We start from the raw sequence: 20,222 nt of genomic DNA, 5'->3' as shown, positions 1-20,222 counted from the left end.
CCCTTAATGGCAAAGCCCGTACATGTAAGGGCTCAAAATGCATTGTTTTCAATGGGTTCAGGGGCCGCCCATTGTCCTTAAGGGGTTAATGGGTAGGAAGCATAACACGGACCTCGAGAACAGTAAGTTAAGATGGTCTCACTGTGCACAAGTATTTAGTTAGGAGAGTTAGATATTAAAAATAAATAAAAATAAAAATAAAAGCTTAACAGGAAGCATACTTAAGTACACTTCCTGTACATGCTCTGTAGTATTCGCATTGAAGTCAGAGGGAGCTGGGGTCCATGTATATGTGCTGTGTATATATATATATATATATATATATATATATATACATATATATATATATATATATATAAACATTACATGAATTTAGTGTACTGAACTATGCAATAGAGCCCTGCGCGGGACTGCTTTTTTAATCCCGCTCCCGCCCGCTCCCGCTGATTTTTTGCCCAATCCCGCCCGCTCCCGCTGATTTTTTGTCCAATCCCGCCCGCTCCCGCTGATTTTTTGTCCAATCCCGCCCGCTCCCGCTGATTGTTTGTCCACTCCCGCCCGCTCCCGCAACATATGTGTCCTATCCCGCCCGCTCAAACTAGGTTTTAATACCTAAAAAAAGTTTTACTAGTAAATATTAATTGATAAGGAAACTATGTTTTCATATTTAATAAAAAGTATAATTGAGAAAAATTTATTTCTTGTTTTTATTTTTCTTATTTGCCAACCTGCCCCCCAGTTATGCATATCTGACCCCAGGCTTGCCACTCTGCCCCCCAGATATGCCTTATATTTCCCTATATGCCACTTTCTACACCAGATATGCCTTATATCCCCCTATATGCCACTCTGCCTCCTTAAATTGTCCTTATACCCCCCAGATATGCCACTGTGCCCATGATATGCCATGTACCCCCTGATATGCCACTCCAACCCCTGATATGCCACTGTGCCCCCAGTTATGCCTTATAGACACTTATATGTCACTGTGCCCATGATATGCCACTCCAACCATTGATATGACACTGTGCCCCCAGTTATGCATATATCTCCAGATAACCCACTGTGCCCCCCAATATGCCACTATGCTCCCTGGTGTGCCACTCTCCCCCATCATAGAAGCCCCAGCAGAAGTTATTCACAAACATCCATTGATCTATTCCCTAAATCATACATACTGGTTAATACAAACTCTTTCACTGCCTTATCAGAATTGCAGATTTCCCGCGCACTCAAGGCTGCCTTCAGGTTGCTCTCACAGAAGGTCTCTTTTCTTTTCCCGCAGGAACGGAGCAGAGTCATTTGATGAGATGTTAAATCACGTGACTCCGCTGTGTTCCTGGGCAGAACAAGAGAAGTGACGCTGTGAGGGAGCAGCGAGAAGGCAGCCTTGCGGGACTGCGCGGGATTACCGGGACCCGCAGGTACGCTGGCTGACCGCCCGCTCCCGCCCGCAATAGCTGAAAAACCGCCCGCGCCCGCAAGTTCTTTGGCGGGTCCCGCGGGACCTGCGGGACCCGCCTCCCAATGCAGTCCTCTACTATGCAAGATAGTTTGATCAATTTTATCTATCAAAAACATACATTTTCTCGGGATTATACAATTCCTGGGAGAATAAGTGACAACGGCTAGTGTTGTATTTTTCACCCCACAATTCACTGTAAACATTCTCTGACTCCTCATTTCGGCAACGGCCGTGCCTCTCTTGGACCAAGTTCGAGTAAACCATGTCCGTTCTTTAATGTCCAATTACGTTTTTATATTCCCATAGCTCTCATTCTAGCACCGCACCATACCCTGCCTGACCACAGGTGGACTTTCCATAAGAGCATGCGGATGAAAGGACAGATAGTGTATCTACGTGAAGGGAGACGGAAAAAACCTAAATACACAATTTCTATTGTTTGGACAGAAAAAAAAAGGAATCTGGAACCGTCGCATTTAAAGGAATGAAAGCGGCGGATTCTGGACGTTAATGGATAATTCTGATTAAAGGGCTGGACGCGGCTGAGGAAAATGAAACCCCGTCCACGGTCTTTCTAAACGAAGCCTGGATTTGCAAACAACCGTAAGATTCCTGTTTAATCTCCTGCGGATTCTGGTTAACGCGATTATCTGGCTCGGCATTAAAGCGCAAGTGATTGACGGAGCCGATTTCTACATTGAAATAAAATTCACCGACTGGCTTTTGTATCCCTTTCCGCGTCAAAATTCCATCTCTTTAATCCAGAGTCAAGTGGTGGCCTGACCTCGGAGGGTCACTCCGCTTTCTTCACCTGATTTTTTTCCCCCTGATGAACTCGATTAGAGGTTCTGAATTTTCTTGGAGGGCTCCAGAAGCACATCTTTCATATTCTGGGCTGATTTTGTAAAATAAATCATTCAGGGTGACTTTAGGGTATCCATCAAGGTTCTACAGGCTCAGGTTCTCTGGCTGGCTCATTGATGTCAAATGCACTCTAAGGTCTAACATCTTAAAAGGATCAGGAACCTCCAGCTGGCTTGCAAGGGAAGACATTGATGTCCTTCAAGTGCTTCTCTGGCCAGGATCTGCATGTCCCATCACAGCCATACCTGGAAGCTTCCCTGGGAACGTCACTTTGGGCTCTCCGGTTCCTTCTATGAGGCAAGAAGGGGAGTTTTGTCGAAGGTCTAACAACTTAAGAGGGTGAGGAACCTCAACATGGCTCGCAAGGAAAGAGATTGATGTCCTTCAAGTGCTTTTCTGGCCAGGATCTCCATGTCCCATCACAGCCATACCTGGAAACTTCCCTGGGAACGTCACTTTGGGCTCTCCTATTCCTTCTATGAGGCAAGAAGGGGAGTTTTGTCGGAGGTCTAACAACTTAAGAGGGTGAGGAACCTCAACATGCCTCGCAAGGAAAGAGATTGATGTTCTTCAAGTGTTTCCCTGGCCAGGAAACCAACGTCCCATCACCAGCATACCCGGAAATTTGGGCTCTCCTGCTCCTTCTAGCGGGCAAGAAGGGGGTTTTGTGGGAGAGGATGGCGGCCCCTGGTCTTAAACTGCCAGGGTTGTTTTTCTTCCCCAGAGCGGCCAAGGTCCCATCGAGCCACTGTTATGGACAAACAGAATTTGACAAGAAATAAGAACACCTAGCCAAGCTTTCACCCTGTAAAGACGCCATCAGTTGGGCCTTGGTGGTTCCTTAGGTTCAGATATCCATATGCCTATCCCATGCATGTTTAAATTCTCTCATTACCACTTCTGCTTGGAGGCTGTTCCATTTATTTACCACCCACCTGCTCAGAAGTGCAGTTAATCAAACCAACAAAAAAATATTTATATACAACAATCAAGGGGAAAATGCAGATGGCGTTCGCTGACTGAACTGGGCACAGAATTAAGTGACCACGGTTAAGAATACCCCAGGTGACCTGTGCCCCCCCCATTCTTCACGCATTAACATGCGGTTTGTCTATATGGTAGGATTGGCCCTGTGGGCTCTGGGAGTCCGGCGACGCTCACTGTGACGGGCTGGCAGGGACGCCAAAAACAGTGTCCAGCCCGGGGGTTGAGTGCCCGAGGCTACGTGCCCATCTATTATTAACCCCTTAAGGACAATGGGCGGTCCCTAAACCCATTGAAAACAATGCATTTTGAGCCCGTACATGTACGGGCTTTGTCATTAAGGGGTTAATGTAAGGAAGATTTACTGTATCTCCGCTAAATCCCCCAAAATGAAAATACACTCTCGTTTCCCAGCGGAGATAAAGCATGCGCGAGTACGGGACAAGTCTGTCGGCCGCAACAGCTGCGTTATATCCGGCTTCTGGCAGCAGCTGGCGAGGCCGTCCCGGCATCGAGGCAAACAGGTTAAAACAGGTGTTTGTGTTAACTTGACATTTATATCGGAATGACAGCAGAGCTGGCAGCCGGAGTATGAAGAACACCAGAATTATACGCCGGTTTAATGGTTAGAAGCCGTTACGGAAGATCTACTGCCCTGATTTGCATAAAACCCCCTTAAATTATCACCAAATAACTAAGAGACCTCAGTATGTCCGGCATGGGGGAGAGAAGAGAGGGGGATGGGATAGGAACGTTTAAATACATAAAGGGGGTTAGCAAAGGAGGAGAAAAGTTACAACAAGAGACCGGAGGGTCAGAGACTGAGATGGAATGGAAGGAAGTTTTACTTTACTGAGAGAGTGGTGGATGAGTGGAACAGCCTCCCAGCAGAAATGGTAGAGGCTAATCCAGCGAGGGGATTTAAACATGCATGGGATAGGCATACGGCTCCTGAATCTAAGACGAGACTCAGGATTAAGGTTTGAGTCTTTACAGCAGGAGAAATGAGCAGACTAGGCGGGGGCCGAATGGGGCCAATCTGTTGGCGGGTTTCTATTTCCAAAACTTCATCAGACACATTTTGGGGTCACTTTTCATCCACATGATTTTAGGAGGAAGATTAATCTTAGGGGTAGTAGAGTCTGGATCACCGGTGCATTTTAAAGACCAGTTGAGCAGCGCCTACGATGGTTAGGGATGTAGCACACGAAGTGTTAAAGGGCATCTCAATCGGGTGTACAGGACAAGAATGATTTGGGAAAGCTGATGTGCCCAATCCACAAAGAAGCACCCCAAGATCGGCATCGAGCAGCCCATCCCCACCGAATAAAATGGAGACGGTAGGCTCTGGGCAAGACCTGGGTATGATCAGAAGACACCATGGAGAAGGTGGCCGCTTCTCCCATTAGTTGTCTACTTTATTGAGTAGAGGAGGCTGATGCTAAGTCCCCGCAAAGCAGCAGAGAATGAGTTTCTGCCTGGATGGTTCACAGGATCATCCCTGACGGACCTGAGAAGGACATCAGCACGGCGGCCGGGCGACGGTCCCCGACGTCTACTCTACTGTGAATAAACCCCAGGGACTTCTAAGTGTCATAAAGCACATGATCAGAAGAAGGAGAATGTGATACTTAAAGAAGGGTGAAATCTTAAACACTCCAAAGAACTCAACTACAAATTATGGCAGCCAGGTGACCTGAATTGCCTAGGACAGTCCCTACATCAAGGGCTTTGTCCCGATCCCTGGCCGCCATGTCCTGGCACCTTGTCGTGTTCTGGATTTAATGCAGTACAGACTGTCCTTCCGTCTGCCTGATAATCAGGGACAGTGTCGAAAGGCAATTGCATTTTGGGGGGATTCTGCACAACCCCCCCCCATGCATTTGCAAAACGGATCACATGAACATTTAAAGGGACGGCCCAGCTATCAGATGCATCAAAGTGCATACTATGGCTGGACTGTCCCTTTAAATAAGTCTCTGGGTTTATTTCCACCAAGGCTGGTTGGCAGCTTCATGCTGGATCCTCGTATGGCAGAGAGTTTGGCACTGAAACAGTTAAACAGAGCTTTTAATCTCTTACTTTAGCTTTTCTGTTTTCGTGACCCTGGCGATGTATATCACTCATTCTTTTGACCCCGTGTCCGTTCTCCTACGCAGTCTGCCATTGCCCCCATCTACCCCCTTGGCCGGTTGGCTGACCACATCAGCCATGTATCCCACGGCAGGTATAATTTTCACATATTGCGCGGGATGTGGATTCTCAATACTCATCTACATTGTAAGGGCAAGGCCTGTTGTTTCTGTACATCAAGTTGTTGTGTTACATACTACTTGTTATGTTCTCTCTACCTATTGTACAGCGCCACGGAATATGATGGCGCTATATAAAACAATAAATAATAATAACAAATAATGTTCATTTATATATCCCACATACCGCATGGGGCAGCGCTTTACATCGGGCATAAAACGGGAGTGTATAAGAATTTATATATACATGTTTACTTTCTTGAGGTGGCGATGGATAAGTGGAACTGCCTCCCAGCAGAAGTGGTAGAGGGTAATACAGTGAGGGGATTAAACATGCATGGGATAGACATACGGCTCCTGAATCTAAGACGAGACCGACGACTGATTAAGGTTTGAGTCTTCACAGCGGGAGAAACGGGCCAGATGGGGCCAAATGGGGCTTGTCTATTGTCAAATGAAGTGTTTCTATGTATACTTTAAAGGAGGAGAAATAGGATACAAGCTCATAATCTAAGACTACAAGGACATTCATTGTGAGGTAACATTAGCATTTTTTCAATGAGAGAGTAGTGGATAAGTAGAACAGCCTCCCAGCAGAAGTGGTAGAGGGTAATACAGTGAGGGGATTAAACATGCATGGGATAGGCATACGGCTCCTGAATCTAAGACGAGACCAACGACTGATTAAGGTTTGAGATCTAAACGAAATGTAAAGGCATCTCTCAGCAATCGTATGCATTAAAGTGCGTCTAATGACTGGAGTGTCCCTTTACACTGTTAAAGAGACAGTGGCGCAAACATTGCTTGCACATTAAATGCAATTTTCTTAATTTCTTCACAAAACAATCATTTTAAGATTAAAATATATTTAATAATATAATAATTATTATATTTAATAATAAAGAAAATATTTACAGCGCGACAAAAGTCAAAATTCACAAAAAACATTGATTTTTAGTCATTTTAACATCAGCCTTGTTTTAAACAGAGTGTGCCTCCCAAATGCATACCTCCCAACAGTCCCGCTATTAACCCTTTCTGGGTTGCTTCAATATTCGGAACTAGAGACCACGGGGCTCGGTTGAACGACCCATCTAAACCTTAACTGGTGTTAATGGTGGTTAAAAAAAAAATCATGGTTTTGCCATTTAATACCCAAGGTGCTCGATTTTAGACTGCAAATACCCCCCACCCCCCAAAAAAAAGCTGCATTGACCAGAAAACAGCATTTTAGTGCAAATGAAATGAACATTTTTTGCACGTCCGTTCTAGAAAATCAAAACCTTCATTTTATCCAAGCTGGCTTACAAGCGCTTACTGATGGGGGGACCTATCCATACTCGGGTACTCTGAGGGTTTGCCCCCGAGTCTCAGGGATTTTACCCCAACCTCAGAGTCTCTGAGTGAGCCTGCTGCCCACTCAAACTTACTCTGCGTTGATCTGATGATATCTAAAGACCCCTAATAGTTTTTGCCACTAAGAGGTCATGGCCGCCATTCTGAATCCTTGAATGAATGTTACTCAATGAAATGACAAGTAAATGTTTCCATGACGACTGGTATTAGACCAGTAATTAAATGGTTAATATTCAAAGAGTCCCAGGGACCGCTCATTTCGAACATGCCCCGCTGTGGACCTACCTGGGGCATCGGCCTCTGAGCGTGTGATGATAAGTAAAAGCATGCCCCCCGTTGTTAGTACGGCTAAACACTCATCATACCCGGAGCCCAAGGGTTAATGGCCGTGCGGCTGAGGATGATGGGACATAGAATGCTGTCTAGCAACATTAAAGGGACACTGCTGTCCCCTTAAGAGTTTAAAGGAACACTCCAGCCATCAACCCCAGAAGCTCCCCCATATGCATTTGCCCCTTTGCCCCCACCCAATCCCCTATTTTCCATGCAGGACATGTGTTCAGCTGCACACATCTTCATGCACATGATATACTTAGCCCCACTGACACATGCATGTTTAAATCCCCTCACTGGATTACCCTCTACCACTTCTACTGGGAGGCTGGTCCACTTATCTACCACCTTCTCAGAAAGTAAAATGTCCTTATGTTACATTTGTCTTGGACAAATCTTTTAGATGTTTTTGTATTTTACATCAAGGGAAGTTATAGAAACAGACAAGGAGCCAGAGATATCTGTGGCTGCTGCTCAGTAGACTTTCCACCTTTCAGGTAACGGAAAACCCCGAAAAAGAAGTATAGTGAGGGTATGGTGCCATGTAAACAGATGAGAAGCACTGAACGTACCATAGCCTTCACTCTAGCCATGGTTCCCGCTATCAAATGCCCCCTCTCTCTGCCACCCTATCCTCCTCGCCTTTAGCGTAACAACCCACCCAAGCACATGCAAGGTCTAACAGCTGTGTAGGTAAATTATGAATATTATCCAAGGATCGAGAGACAACTCTCCAGTCATCATCTCCTTTGTTTGGCATGTAGTAATAGCTGCACAGTGTGCCCGTTTCTCGCTACTATCGCCCATATCATTGTCCTCTTCATTTATGTTCTGATCCTGCATTCCAAACACCTTCACCTCATGTTACCCTACGCCTCTTATCCAATCTATAAAATGTAACGAGATCTAAGACGTTTGTGGCAGCTTTTACTGGCCAATACTCCGAGAATTAGAAGATAAGTCACATAAGAAGAGGAGACCTTCTTCTTAAGACTGTATCATCTCCACCACCGGCGTATTTCACAGCCTTCTTCTTTAGTTCAGCACAATAAGACCGGAAACCTCTGTCTCTTCCACATCCTCTTAATCCATAACTCATACCTCACTTATCACCCTCCACCAGACTGAATATCTTCACGATCTCTTTTGCTTCAGGTCCACTCCCAAATCCATCTGAACATGACCTTGTTCACTATTATTACCAAATAACTAAACCAAAAGATGACAGCTAAAACTAACCAACTATTCCTCGTAGACATCTGTGCCACTTCATCACAAATGGTCCTAATTCTCTATCTTCATAGCTCTGTTCTCTCCTGCTTCTCAATCTACTTCTAGAATTTCTCTTCCTCCCCACTCCCTCCTTCCAAGTGTGCGATAAGGTTCCGTTCCTCTACACTTTCATGCTTGACAAACTAATAAGGACCTCCAGACACTGGTACGTTCCACACTCTGAAGTTTCTGAACATACTTAGGTATTACAACTTCCCTCCTTGCTGTCTTCCCTCCACTCTTGGACCATTTAGTTGGCTACCTTATCTCTAGTTGTCACCATTAGTCCTAAAAACACTCGCCTTTTGATAATTGTCCTCCAGACAATATCTTCCTTGCAAGCAAAGATGCGACTTTCGATCCTTCACACCACTGGCTTGTGACATTATGGACTTTGTCCTCCACCTCCACCATCGCTGGATCATATCTCCACGATTACTTTGCCTCTTCCAGATATAAAAACTTAGCAGAGCTCTAGATCAAACACGTTCTCTCCATCTGCGTATCGATTCCTGATTCCTGCATCCCACTCTAAAATAGTCTATGAATGAACTTCTTCTCTCGCTTACAATCCATGCTCTCTGTTCTCTCCTTTCCTTGTGAATTCATCTCTCTCTTTATCCTGGGACTCTCACTTCTCTCTGTTCTCTGTCACTTTACCACTCTCTTCTCTGTATCACAGGAAAAATCACCTCCCTCCACTCCTTGGAGCATTCACCACTCTCCGTACCCTGCCGAAACTTATCTCTATACTCCATACCCCCAATGGACTCACCCCCCTCTCTCTATACCCTGAGGGATCTACCTCGCTCTCTCTCTACCCCATTGTGCTTACCTCTTACTCCTGCTCTCTCAGTTCTCAATCCCCGACCATAGCTCCCATTACCATGCCTTGCACCAGTTACACCTTAACTCCCAGTTCCCGTACCAGCCTCTGTCCGGGACTCGCTTGTCTGCCGCACTCAGCGCCGCGTACACTCATCACCGTAACAAATCTCCCAAACACATCGTGCGGTATACCAGTAACACCAGCGTGATCATGTTACATGCCAAAACTCGCCGCTATCGCGTTTTACACACTTGTTGCTCTCGTGTTTCAGGTTTTATTAAAGACATTTCCATCCGCCGAACCAAAACAAGACAAAAAAATATCAGTTCATGCTGCATCCCGGCTCCCTAATTTCCCCACGTGTTTTTTGTTTGTTTTTTTTTTTCGCTCTTTACTTACGAGGTCTGGCTCTGGCTTCTGTGTGAGAGGCGATAAAAAGCACAGAAAATCCCAGTAGGAGCTGCACTTCTCTCGATTCGGGAAACATGTTTCCAGCCCCAGGGATCGCTGAGCGTCTTGGCTTCGGTCGCTGGATCCCCGAGCTATAAAAGCAGCAGCGGAGTCCGAATCAGCATGACACAACTACGTCAAGGGCTGTAGTACAGACTCACAGCGGCTTTTTGCGAGGAGGGCAGCACCACAACAGACTATCACCAAAAAAAAAAAAAAAAAAAAAAGGACCTCCTTTAAGAGAACGCAAGAATTCGGAGCCTGGGATTAACCCTTTCCGCTCCAGACCCCATTTGTCATACCTTATCTCGCTTGTCCCTTTTTGGGGGGAGGGGGGTAGTTAGACGATCTCATAACTTCGATCGTGTCGCCGACATATGCCGCAGCGGCGCCGCAGAGATGATAGCTTGGAGCTCATCGATGGCGTTTAACCCTTCACATGCTGGGGATGCGGGAATTCGGGCCCCTGGACGGCTCGTTTCATTTGCATTTTCGGTCGCGCCTGGTATCAAAATAAAAAGGTCCTCTTTTGCTTACTTAAAGAAGTAGGCAGCAAGGGGATTTTACTAAAGTTTGGTAAATCCACTCCGATGAGAGAAACGTCTCCAGATTCTATGGGGGTTACATATACAAACGTCATGAGAATACTGCACCTATGTAAAAAAAAAAAAATATATATATAAACTAAATATATATATGTATAAAACGTTTTGTTACACCTATACAATAATATTAAAGCTGAATATGCCCCCTCCGCTATAGACTACAGCCATCGCTGGCTAGGCTGTGATTGCTTGGACCTGTTGGGCTGTGAGTTCCGGATCTCGATGAATAACCGAGACTATCCAGAAACGGGAAACGACTGGCACTCGGCATGGCACTCGCCATGGCAGTCACTACCACTCCCATCATCCCTGACCAAAGGACTGTGTATACACTCGCCAGATACGTTGGTCAATCTGTGGAATACCCAACTGATTTTTGGAATACGATAACATCTTTAGTCTGGCGAGGAATGCCTTGGCGTGTAAGCGGAGGACTCACCGTGTTGCAAGCCAAAACGCTAAATCTTTCATTACAACTCGTCCTGCGCAACTCACAAGCCTGGCTTATAATAATAATAATAATAATAATAATAATAATAATAATAATAATAAAAATACCGGTAATAGTGGTAATAATAATAATGAAAATAATGATAATGATAATAATAATAATAATGGTAATAATAATAAAAATAATAGTGGTAATAATAATAATAATGAAAATAATAATAATAATAATGGTAATAATAATAAAAATAATAGTGGTAATAATAATAATAATGAAAATAATAATAATAATAATGGTAATAATAATAAAAATAATAGTGGTAATAATAATAATGTAAATAATAAAAATGGTAATAATAATAATAATAATGAAAATAATGATAATGAAAATAATAATAATAATAATAATAATAATAATAATAATAATGGTAATAATAATAAAAATGATAGTGGTAATAATAATAATAATAATGAAAATAATGAAAATAATAATAATAATAATGGTAATAATAATAAAAATAATAGTGGTAATAATAATAATGTAAATAATAAAAATGGTAGTAATAATAATAATAATAATGAAAATAATAATAATGAAAATAATAATAATAATAATGTAAACATAATAATATGGCCGCGTAAGACGGGCGCTGATAATATGACCTTTGTTTGTAGCGGGCGCGTTTACTCGTTAGGAAACACAAGTTAAAACGTATATACGCCACATTTTATTTTAACAACCCCCCCCCTGAGCTGCCGCCACTGGACTCAATTAAACGTGACGACCCCCCCCCCATCCTTCCATAAAGACAAATAGCCCCGGCACAGAGAACAGAAGCCGCTCTCAGTAAGGAGGCTCTGTTCTCACACATGTAACGTGACACATTTACGGGGCGCACGGGTTAGCATTCGGTTTTTTTTTCTCGGAGTAGTGTTACTCGCTAACGCAGATCGCGTCCGGAACGGAGGAACCAACAATGGTGCGCCTGGGCTGCCGGGTTTAAAGGGACAGGAAAGAAAGAGATGTAAGAAATGAAAGAAAGCACGTGATCCAATAAATCCGATCCATTATTTCTCGTGTATCGGGGCCATCGTTGCTCGTTTAAGCTGCTGTCCCACTTACTCTGCTGTGTTTAACACTTTTGTAACTAAACCAAATAGCATCAGAAACTTAAGCCCCAGCGCTGAAGAATGCGGAAGATTTCCCAGGAATCATGTGTTAATAATCAAATAAAAATGGCCTCATTCCTAACTATTTAAATGCCTCAATAACCAAAGATTTTACAGAATGTAATTTATAATTCAATGTATAAACCTTTTTCTATCTATCTATCTATATCTATCTATCCATTATCTATCTATCTATCTATCTATCTATCTATTATCTATCTATATATCTATCTATCAATATCTTTCTATCCATTATCTATCTATCTATCTATCCATTATCTATCTATCTATCTATCCATCAATATCTGTCTATCCATTATCTATCTATCTATCTATCTATCTATCTATCTATATCTATCTATCTATCTATCTATCTATCTATCTATCTATCTATCTATCTATCTATCTATCTATCTATCAATATCTATCTATTATCTATCTATCTATCTATCTATCTATCTATCTATCTATCTATCTATCATCTATCTATCTATCTATCAATATCTATCTATCCATTATCTATCTATCTATCTATCTATCTATCTATCTATCTATCTATCTATCTATCTATCTATCTATCTATCTATCTATCAATATCTATCCATTATCTATCTATCTATCTATCTATCTATCCATCTATCTATCAATATCTATCTATCTATCCATTATCTATCTATCTATCTATCTATCTATCTATCTATCTATCTATCTATCTATCTATCTATCTATCTATCTATCTATCTATCAATATCTATCTATCTATCCATTATCTATCTATCTATCTATCTATCTATCTATCTATCTATCCATTATCTATCTATCTATCTATCTATCTATCTATCTATCTATCAATATCTATCTATCTATCTATCTATCTATCTATCTATCAATATCAGTTGTTCAAAGAAGTCTGTAATACCTTTGAATGAGTTAAAAGACATTTGATAAGATGTACATATTATGTTTTTAAGACCTTTGAAGTCCTTCCTTTAAATTTACATATATTTTCTTATATACACAGTGCAATTTACTATATAGATATATATTTAAATATATATTACTGTATAATTGCTAAAAATATATATTTTTCGTAAATTTTAGGGCTGTAGAACCCTGTGATTCCCTCATACCCAGCAAACATTCTGAGCTCTTAGAAAAGAGGGGCATCAGGGGAGGAAAGAGGGGCATCAGGGGAGGATCAGGGGAGGAAAGAGGGGCATCAGGGGAGGAAAGAGGGACATTAGGGGTTTGGGTTCCAAAAAGGAATTCTTTTGAAGTCTGATCATGTAAATTCACAATAAAGGTTAAAGGGAATCTATAGGTTGGTAACGGTCAGAAATGTCCATGAATGATACTCTATACCTTAACAGAAAGCCAGAGCGTTTACATTATATTTTTTGTAAAGGGCGAGAGCAAGGAGGCTAGAAACCATCTCTGTTTATTACAAAATATTACAGGCTTCCTTCAGATGCTCAAGAAGGGAAAATGAAAAAGAAAATTGTTAACAAATTAAATTTAAAAAAAAATAAAGAAATAAATATATATATATATATATAGAGGTGTGCAGATGTTAAAAGATTTTTTGAATAAACAGAGTGTATTGTGTCACCCATCATCTGGAACCCAAAGCAGCGGGGGGGTTGGTTGGCGTGACCTCCACTACAGTCCATTAAGGGCCACACTTAAGTCCACAAAGGACTTTTTGTCCTCTATGAGGCTGACCTATGATTAATTATTACTGTTATATGGCATATCTGTCTTCGGAGAAGTCCTAGGCCTGACTGAGGGCAGCGCCACCAGGCGCCCTCACCACGCTGCATTGCTTACGTCTGAGTCACGGGATGTGATGTCATATCCTGCCGCTCTGCCACTTAAGAACATGCGACGGGAGCCGACCCGGCACAGTACTCCGTAGTGTCAGTGGGCCAGATCGTGGAATAAATAAAATATATTTATAGAGGCACAAATCTGGCGGTTTGTTTTTTTAATTCACTCATTTAAAGGTGAACTGAACCTTCTTTAAATTTTAGCATCTGAATAAATGGAACAAAACCCCATATAACTTGTACTTTGTACCTTGTGTTTTTCCATGAATTTGATTCCCGCGGATATATGTGGATTAAAAATGTAACTCGATGAAGCTCAAGTCTGCCATTACCATTATTTAATCAATTTCCTGTCCTACAAAGGCTGTCTGAGCCAATCAACAACAATCAGGAACTTAATAGAGGAGAGATAAGTAATGGGGAGGAATCATCATGCAGATAACGAGATCAGGAATTTATGATGGCACATAACATTTCAAATGTTTTATTAAAGGTCATGAATGGGGCAATTCTCTACCAAGAAAACGTATTGATATTTATAAAATCGTCTTTTAGGGTTTGTTGGGGTGCCCTCTCTGAGAGGTTGTTTTCATGGGTTTGGCTTTATTGTGACAGCTAAAATGTTTGATTACTAGAGAAAAAAGAGAAGAGAGAGAGGTGAAATAAAAGAGAGGAATGTGAGAGAGCAGAGGAGAGAGAATAAAGAGCAGTATGAGAGAGAAAGAGGAGAGAAAAAAGAGAGAATGGAACAGAAAAACGAGAGAGAAGATAGAGGTGAAAGCAATGAGAGATATTGATGAAAAGAGAAAGAAGAGAAGAGAGAAAAGAGAAGACAGAAAGGAGAGAATAGATAGAGATATGAGAAAAGAAAGAAAGGAGGAGGAAGAGAATAGAAAGGAGACAAATGAAAAGAGTGAGGAAATGGATAGATGAGAGAGAAGAAAATGGAGAGAATAGCAAAGGAGATGCAATAAGAGACAAACCAAGAAAGAGCAAAGGAGAGAAAAGTAGAGTAAAACCCATTACCATAGCTGGGAACTTCTTAGCTCCGGCTACCCGGAGCCTTCCCTTCCGGGATGCGGCAAGGACTGCCCACTTACGTCAGCGGGAGGTCCGGGTGACCTCGGTGGGTGGTCCCATAACTTCAGTGGGCAATCCCAAGTCAGTGGGCGAACCCACTGACGTGGGGGGCATCTTTGCTGATGTCACTGGGTGTTCCCGCTGACATCACGGGAAACGCCCCCATTTACCCAAAGTAGTTCAACCATCTCTTGTAAGCATGCGCAACTCTCTCCCCGCTACATTTAATTCAAATGTACGTGAAACAGAAAACTGAAACGTCATAAAGGTGTCGCAGTGGGTGTAAGAACCATCGCTGGGGATAACGTAAGAGACTCCATGATATAAGAAGTCGTTCCGATCTCTACCAGGAGACCTCGGCTCTTAGTGAATACAAACCAAAGCCCTTAATCTTTGAGCGTTAATTATTTAGCGAAGTGATTCTTTATTTGGAATCATTCTCCAAGGTAAATTAGTTTCTGCGTTCGGCTCGCCTTGGGACGCCGTGTTCGCCGCCTGCTTCTTTATTTATAGCGAGGCAGCGAGCCGTTCCCAGAGTTTGATGAATGAGATGAGGTTTTTTAAGCCGTAGACGGTGACCTGCGCTATCTGTCTTGTTAGACGTGCCATTTCTTTTTTTACACGATCCTGAGTCCTCATTCCAAATTTGATTTAAAAAGCTTTAGAATGCATCTGGAGCACCTAAAACCTGACCTTATTTAGAGACTTGCGAAGACGAGAGCTGGAATTCGGCCAATCGCGTCAGTTTCCAGCAGCGATCCTAATCCAAGCTCCTTGGCCTGCGTAAAGGTCCGCCGGCCACATCGGTGTCATGATGTGCGCTTTTCATAATTATCTCGGATATTTCACAGCACATTCTGGGACGTGTGTGTTATAACTCCTTTGAAGGAGACCTACCCCGAAATCTTCTGATACCTCCTAGCTAGTTAACCTCTTTATGACCACACGGGTAGAAGCGGCATAATTAACCGATGGCTAGAACCGGACAGGAAAGTATGGATTTTTGCCCGATACTGGGCTACTTGTTTTAGGAGAACGCCATCAGAAATGGAACTCGAATTGGTTAGAAGGTCCAAGCCATCGATTCGGGAAAAGTGTCCTGGTGGTGTCTTCTGAGTTGCGGAGTGTCTTTGTTTGAATCACACAATGGCTCCCATAGGCAGACTCACCATTAGATCCATAAACCACCAGTTATTAGCCCATGTATAGATCAAGAGACGTTTGATGACACGCTGGTTGGCGTTTCCATGGCACAAACTATATTTCAACCAACACATTTTCCAACCCACTACACACATAAAACATTGTGACAACGTTGTAGAACCTCAAATTTTATAGCATCCTTTGTGGACAGAACTTTCCTTAAAGAGGGGGTCCATCAAGTAACTCAAAAGGAAAACGTGCCATAAGAGCCTGATTTGGAGAATGATATAAATAACATAATAGAAGAAGAATACCCCATCACCAGCCCAAAGAGAAAGGACTCTTTAGTCGAAATTGAGGCATATAATTGGGCCAACATAGAAAAAGTTGTAACGTTAAATATGTTTTTTGGGGGGACCACAGAGGCCTCTCCTTCCTGAAATCAATGGGTTTGGTGGCAACCATTGGTACGGAAGCCGGATACACGTTGCAATTGTCTACCTGCAAGAAAATGCGGTGGAGTCCAATCTTCTGACTGGAGAAGAGACAAGTGAGACCTACGACGGAGTCCACGTGGACTGACGAAACGCGTCGCTCGATCGCGTCACCTGCAGACACGTCCTGTATTTTATTGATGAATCAAAAGTTACGTCTTACACGGCCACCCCGTGCATCCATTTATTTTGGGACCCCTAGGCTTTGTCTCCGAACAAGTTTTGCTAGTGAGAAGAGAGAAGTGCCCCGAAGCCCCCCTCCCCCGTACTTAACACGGTTAAGGCTTTAGCCGTAGAAATCAGCTGTGGGCTCCACAAGGGTGGTCTTCACGTTTCTTGATGCTGATGGACTCTGGTGGACTCTGACGTTGCTGCGCTGCCAATATGTCCTGAGTATGAAAGTGGACCATTAGAATCTGCCCATTCATCCTGAGATTGGGAGTAACAGCTCTAAGAGATCTGATTTGATTGTAATAATTGCGCGGTAACGCGTTATGTCCCAATTTCCGCTATTTTGTGAGAATCGTTTTTTTAGGCTCTTCTGAAAAATATGGCGGAGCCATTTACTGGAGCAACAAATATATGTGGCTGGCATGAATTCCATGAGGGGTTTTTTAAGCATAAAGGGTTAATTGCGGTATAATGCCCGTAAAGTTGGCTCAAGGACGTTAAGGTAAAAGCTATACGTTAAGCTCGGCACTGTTTGCCCTTCAGAATGTAAAGGGAAGTCATGGACATGAAACTGCAACTCTCCTGCAAACTCTCTCTTTAGTGATTATTACACAAGTTCTCGGATGTAAGGCTGCGAGGACATCTAGTGGTTTTCACATTATTTGTCTGCTGTAGTTAAATAAATTGCACCCGTCAACTAAATAATTTATCCATCCAAACTGTTCACAAAGTTATTAATCGTCAACCAATGAATATTTAAGCTTATGAGGGTGCTTACATATAGACGTCTCTTTACATTGACATGTATGTATATATAAATATATATATACATACACTATATACATACTAATGTAACACATGCACAAACACACGCATATATATAGATATATAAATATATATAATATTAGAATTTATATATATATATATATATTAGAAATTATAGCCATTTACACAATATATATATATATATATATATTAAAATACTAAAGTTACACACGCACATATATATAATATTATAATTTAGAATTATATATATATATTAGTAAATGATAAATTATAGCCATTTACATAATAAATATAAATATAAATATATATATATATATATAAATATATATTATATATTCATTTATTCAACGTATGCAAAATATACATATATATATATATACATGATGTAATATTCAGGCTGAAAATGATGGATAAAAATGTAACGAGGATACTGGTATATCCCGTTGTGACGCGCGGCGGCAGCCCTCAGTATTTCCTTATATGATAGCGCCATCTATGGGCTGAAGCTGCATCTGCACTGGTCCTATATGTATATACGGTATAGAACGAGCGGTACATGCCCAGACGTGTTCCCATCCGAGCCGCGATGAGAAATATAGGCATGTTGGTTGTAAAAGGGCACGGTATATACACATAATGAAAGCCGAAGTGATACTGTGGAAGGAGAGACAGGCCTGGCCGCGCATGTCCTGCCGCCCGCCGCACTTACGTCACTAGGAGACCGCCAGCCTTAAAGTGCCAGGGCCGCCTCGTCAAGGCACGAAAAATGGACTCGGGCACAAAGTTTCAAAAGTGGCTTTGTCACCATAGCATAGAGGATGGCTCCATTAGTTGCCATGGCGATAAGACTACTTTTGAGACTTAGCCCCAGTATCGGTTTTTAAACGCCAAGCCTCAACCCACAATACGATGCATGCGCCATGGGGCATTTAACCCATGGAACATTATGTCTTCTCCTGTGCCTGATTGGGTGCTATCCGCGCCAAGATGGAGGCAGCTGTGGCAACCAAGGCATTCGCTCGGACATCCAACGCCCAGCACAACGAACGGGTCTCTGAGTTTAAGGACTGTCGGCAGCTATGTTTCTCTTAATGACTTCATAACATCCTCCTCCTTCTGACTGCTGAGGACCGATTGATTCGTGAAGCCAAATCTATTTGCCCCATGCCTGAATATTGCCACTCGGCGGAAACGGGAAGGTTGGCATTCGGTTAGTAGCCATTTAACCCTTATAGCGGGGCAGCCGAGGATATCGCGCAGGCTGGATGTTACCCTCGTACATGGAGAGCTGGGAATTCCCCGACGCAGACATGTGCTGACATGTACCTTGCAGTACTTACCCTGTGCTGCACCGTGCGGGTCGGCATTGCTCCGTGTGACAGCGGCCGTGCGATAGCACCGGGGCTACTAACACGCTACAAACCACGGGAACATGGCGCCGCTGCATGTAAGTACTCCACGTTAACCAGAGCCAGATTAATTATCTCTGATCGTTATTATAATGCAAGGTGTCGTTAAAGGGCATTTTTTCTTCATCTGAATAAAAAGATATCCTTTATATCTATCTATATAATTAAAATATATACTGTATGTACAACCTGATAGATAGATAGATAGATAGATAGATAGATAGATAGATAGATAGATAGATAGATAGATAGATAGATAGATAGATAGATGATAGATAGATAGATGCTGTCATTCAAAAGTTTGGGGTCACTGAGCTGTTTTAATGGAAAAGAAGGAGATTTCTGGCTGTAACGTAATTGCAACATAATTAGCATTTTAAACTTAAATCAGCGAACACAACGTGCCATTGGATCACAGGAGTGATGGGAGTGATAAAGGGCCATTGGAACACAGGAGTGATGGGAGTGATAAAGGGCCGTTGGAGCACAGGAGTGATGGGAGTGATAAAGGGCCGTTGCAGCACAGGAGCGATGGGAGTGCTAAAGGGCCGTTGGAACACAGGAGTGATGGGAGTGATAAAGGGCCATTGGAACACAGGAGTGATGGGAGTGATAAAGGACCATTGGAACACAGGAGTGATGGGAGTGATAAAGGGCCTCTGTACGAGGTTACATTCAATAACAAATCAGCTACAATAATCATTTACAGCATTAACCCTGTCTGTGCTGGATCTCTCATTCATTTCATGTTATTTTAATGGACACAGTATGCCCCCAAGTGACCCCAAACATTTGAATGATGTGTGTATGCATATATTTATATATCGGTATATTGGTAAAAGACGCTGTCCCCACCCAGCCCTTTAACTCCCTTCCTCCACCTGCAGCCGCATTGGCGTTCTGTTCGTCTAAAATGAAGCCCAATTTTCACAGCCCGCATTTTTAAAAACGAGAACAAAAATGATCATAAATATACAATGGATTTCTGATTTAATGAGACGGCTGGGGACGGGGGCTGCCCGGACACATTAGTAGTGTTTATTGATTATCACTCCCATCACTCCTGTGTTCCAATGGCCCTTTATCACTCCCATCACTCCTGTGTTCCAATGGCCCTTCATCACTCCCATCACTCCTGCGTTCCAATGGCCCTTTATCGCTCCTATCACTCCTATGTTCTGATGGCTCTTTATCACTCCCATCACTCCTGTGTTCCAATGGCCCTTTATCACTCCCATCACTCCTGTGTTCCAATGGCCCTTCATCACTCCCATCACTCCTGCGTT

General features: G+C 42.6%; 1 protein-coding gene across 1 annotated transcript in view; it reads right to left on the bottom strand.

Moving 5' to 3' along the window:
• CHRDL2 (chordin like 2) overlaps positions 1 to 9,967 on the bottom strand; it is a 40,342-nt gene extending 30,375 nt beyond the window's left edge. Inside the window, exon 1 of the mRNA XM_053456642.1 lies at positions 9,755 to 9,967. Within this exon, the coding sequence (XP_053312617.1) occupies positions 9,755 to 9,842 (88 nt within the window). The 5' untranslated portion in view covers positions 9,843 to 9,967. The remainder of the gene's footprint in view (positions 1 to 9,754) is intronic.
• Positions 9,968 to 20,222: the final 10,255 nt, after the last annotated feature.

Source organism: Spea bombifrons, chromosome 2 (genome assembly GCF_027358695.1).
Source record: "Spea bombifrons isolate aSpeBom1 chromosome 2, aSpeBom1.2.pri, whole genome shotgun sequence".
Lineage (NCBI taxonomy): Eukaryota > Metazoa > Chordata > Amphibia > Anura > Pelobatidae > Spea > Spea bombifrons.
The sequence above is the reverse complement of the archived record's forward strand: the minus strand, read 5'-3'. Positions and strand labels throughout refer to the sequence as shown.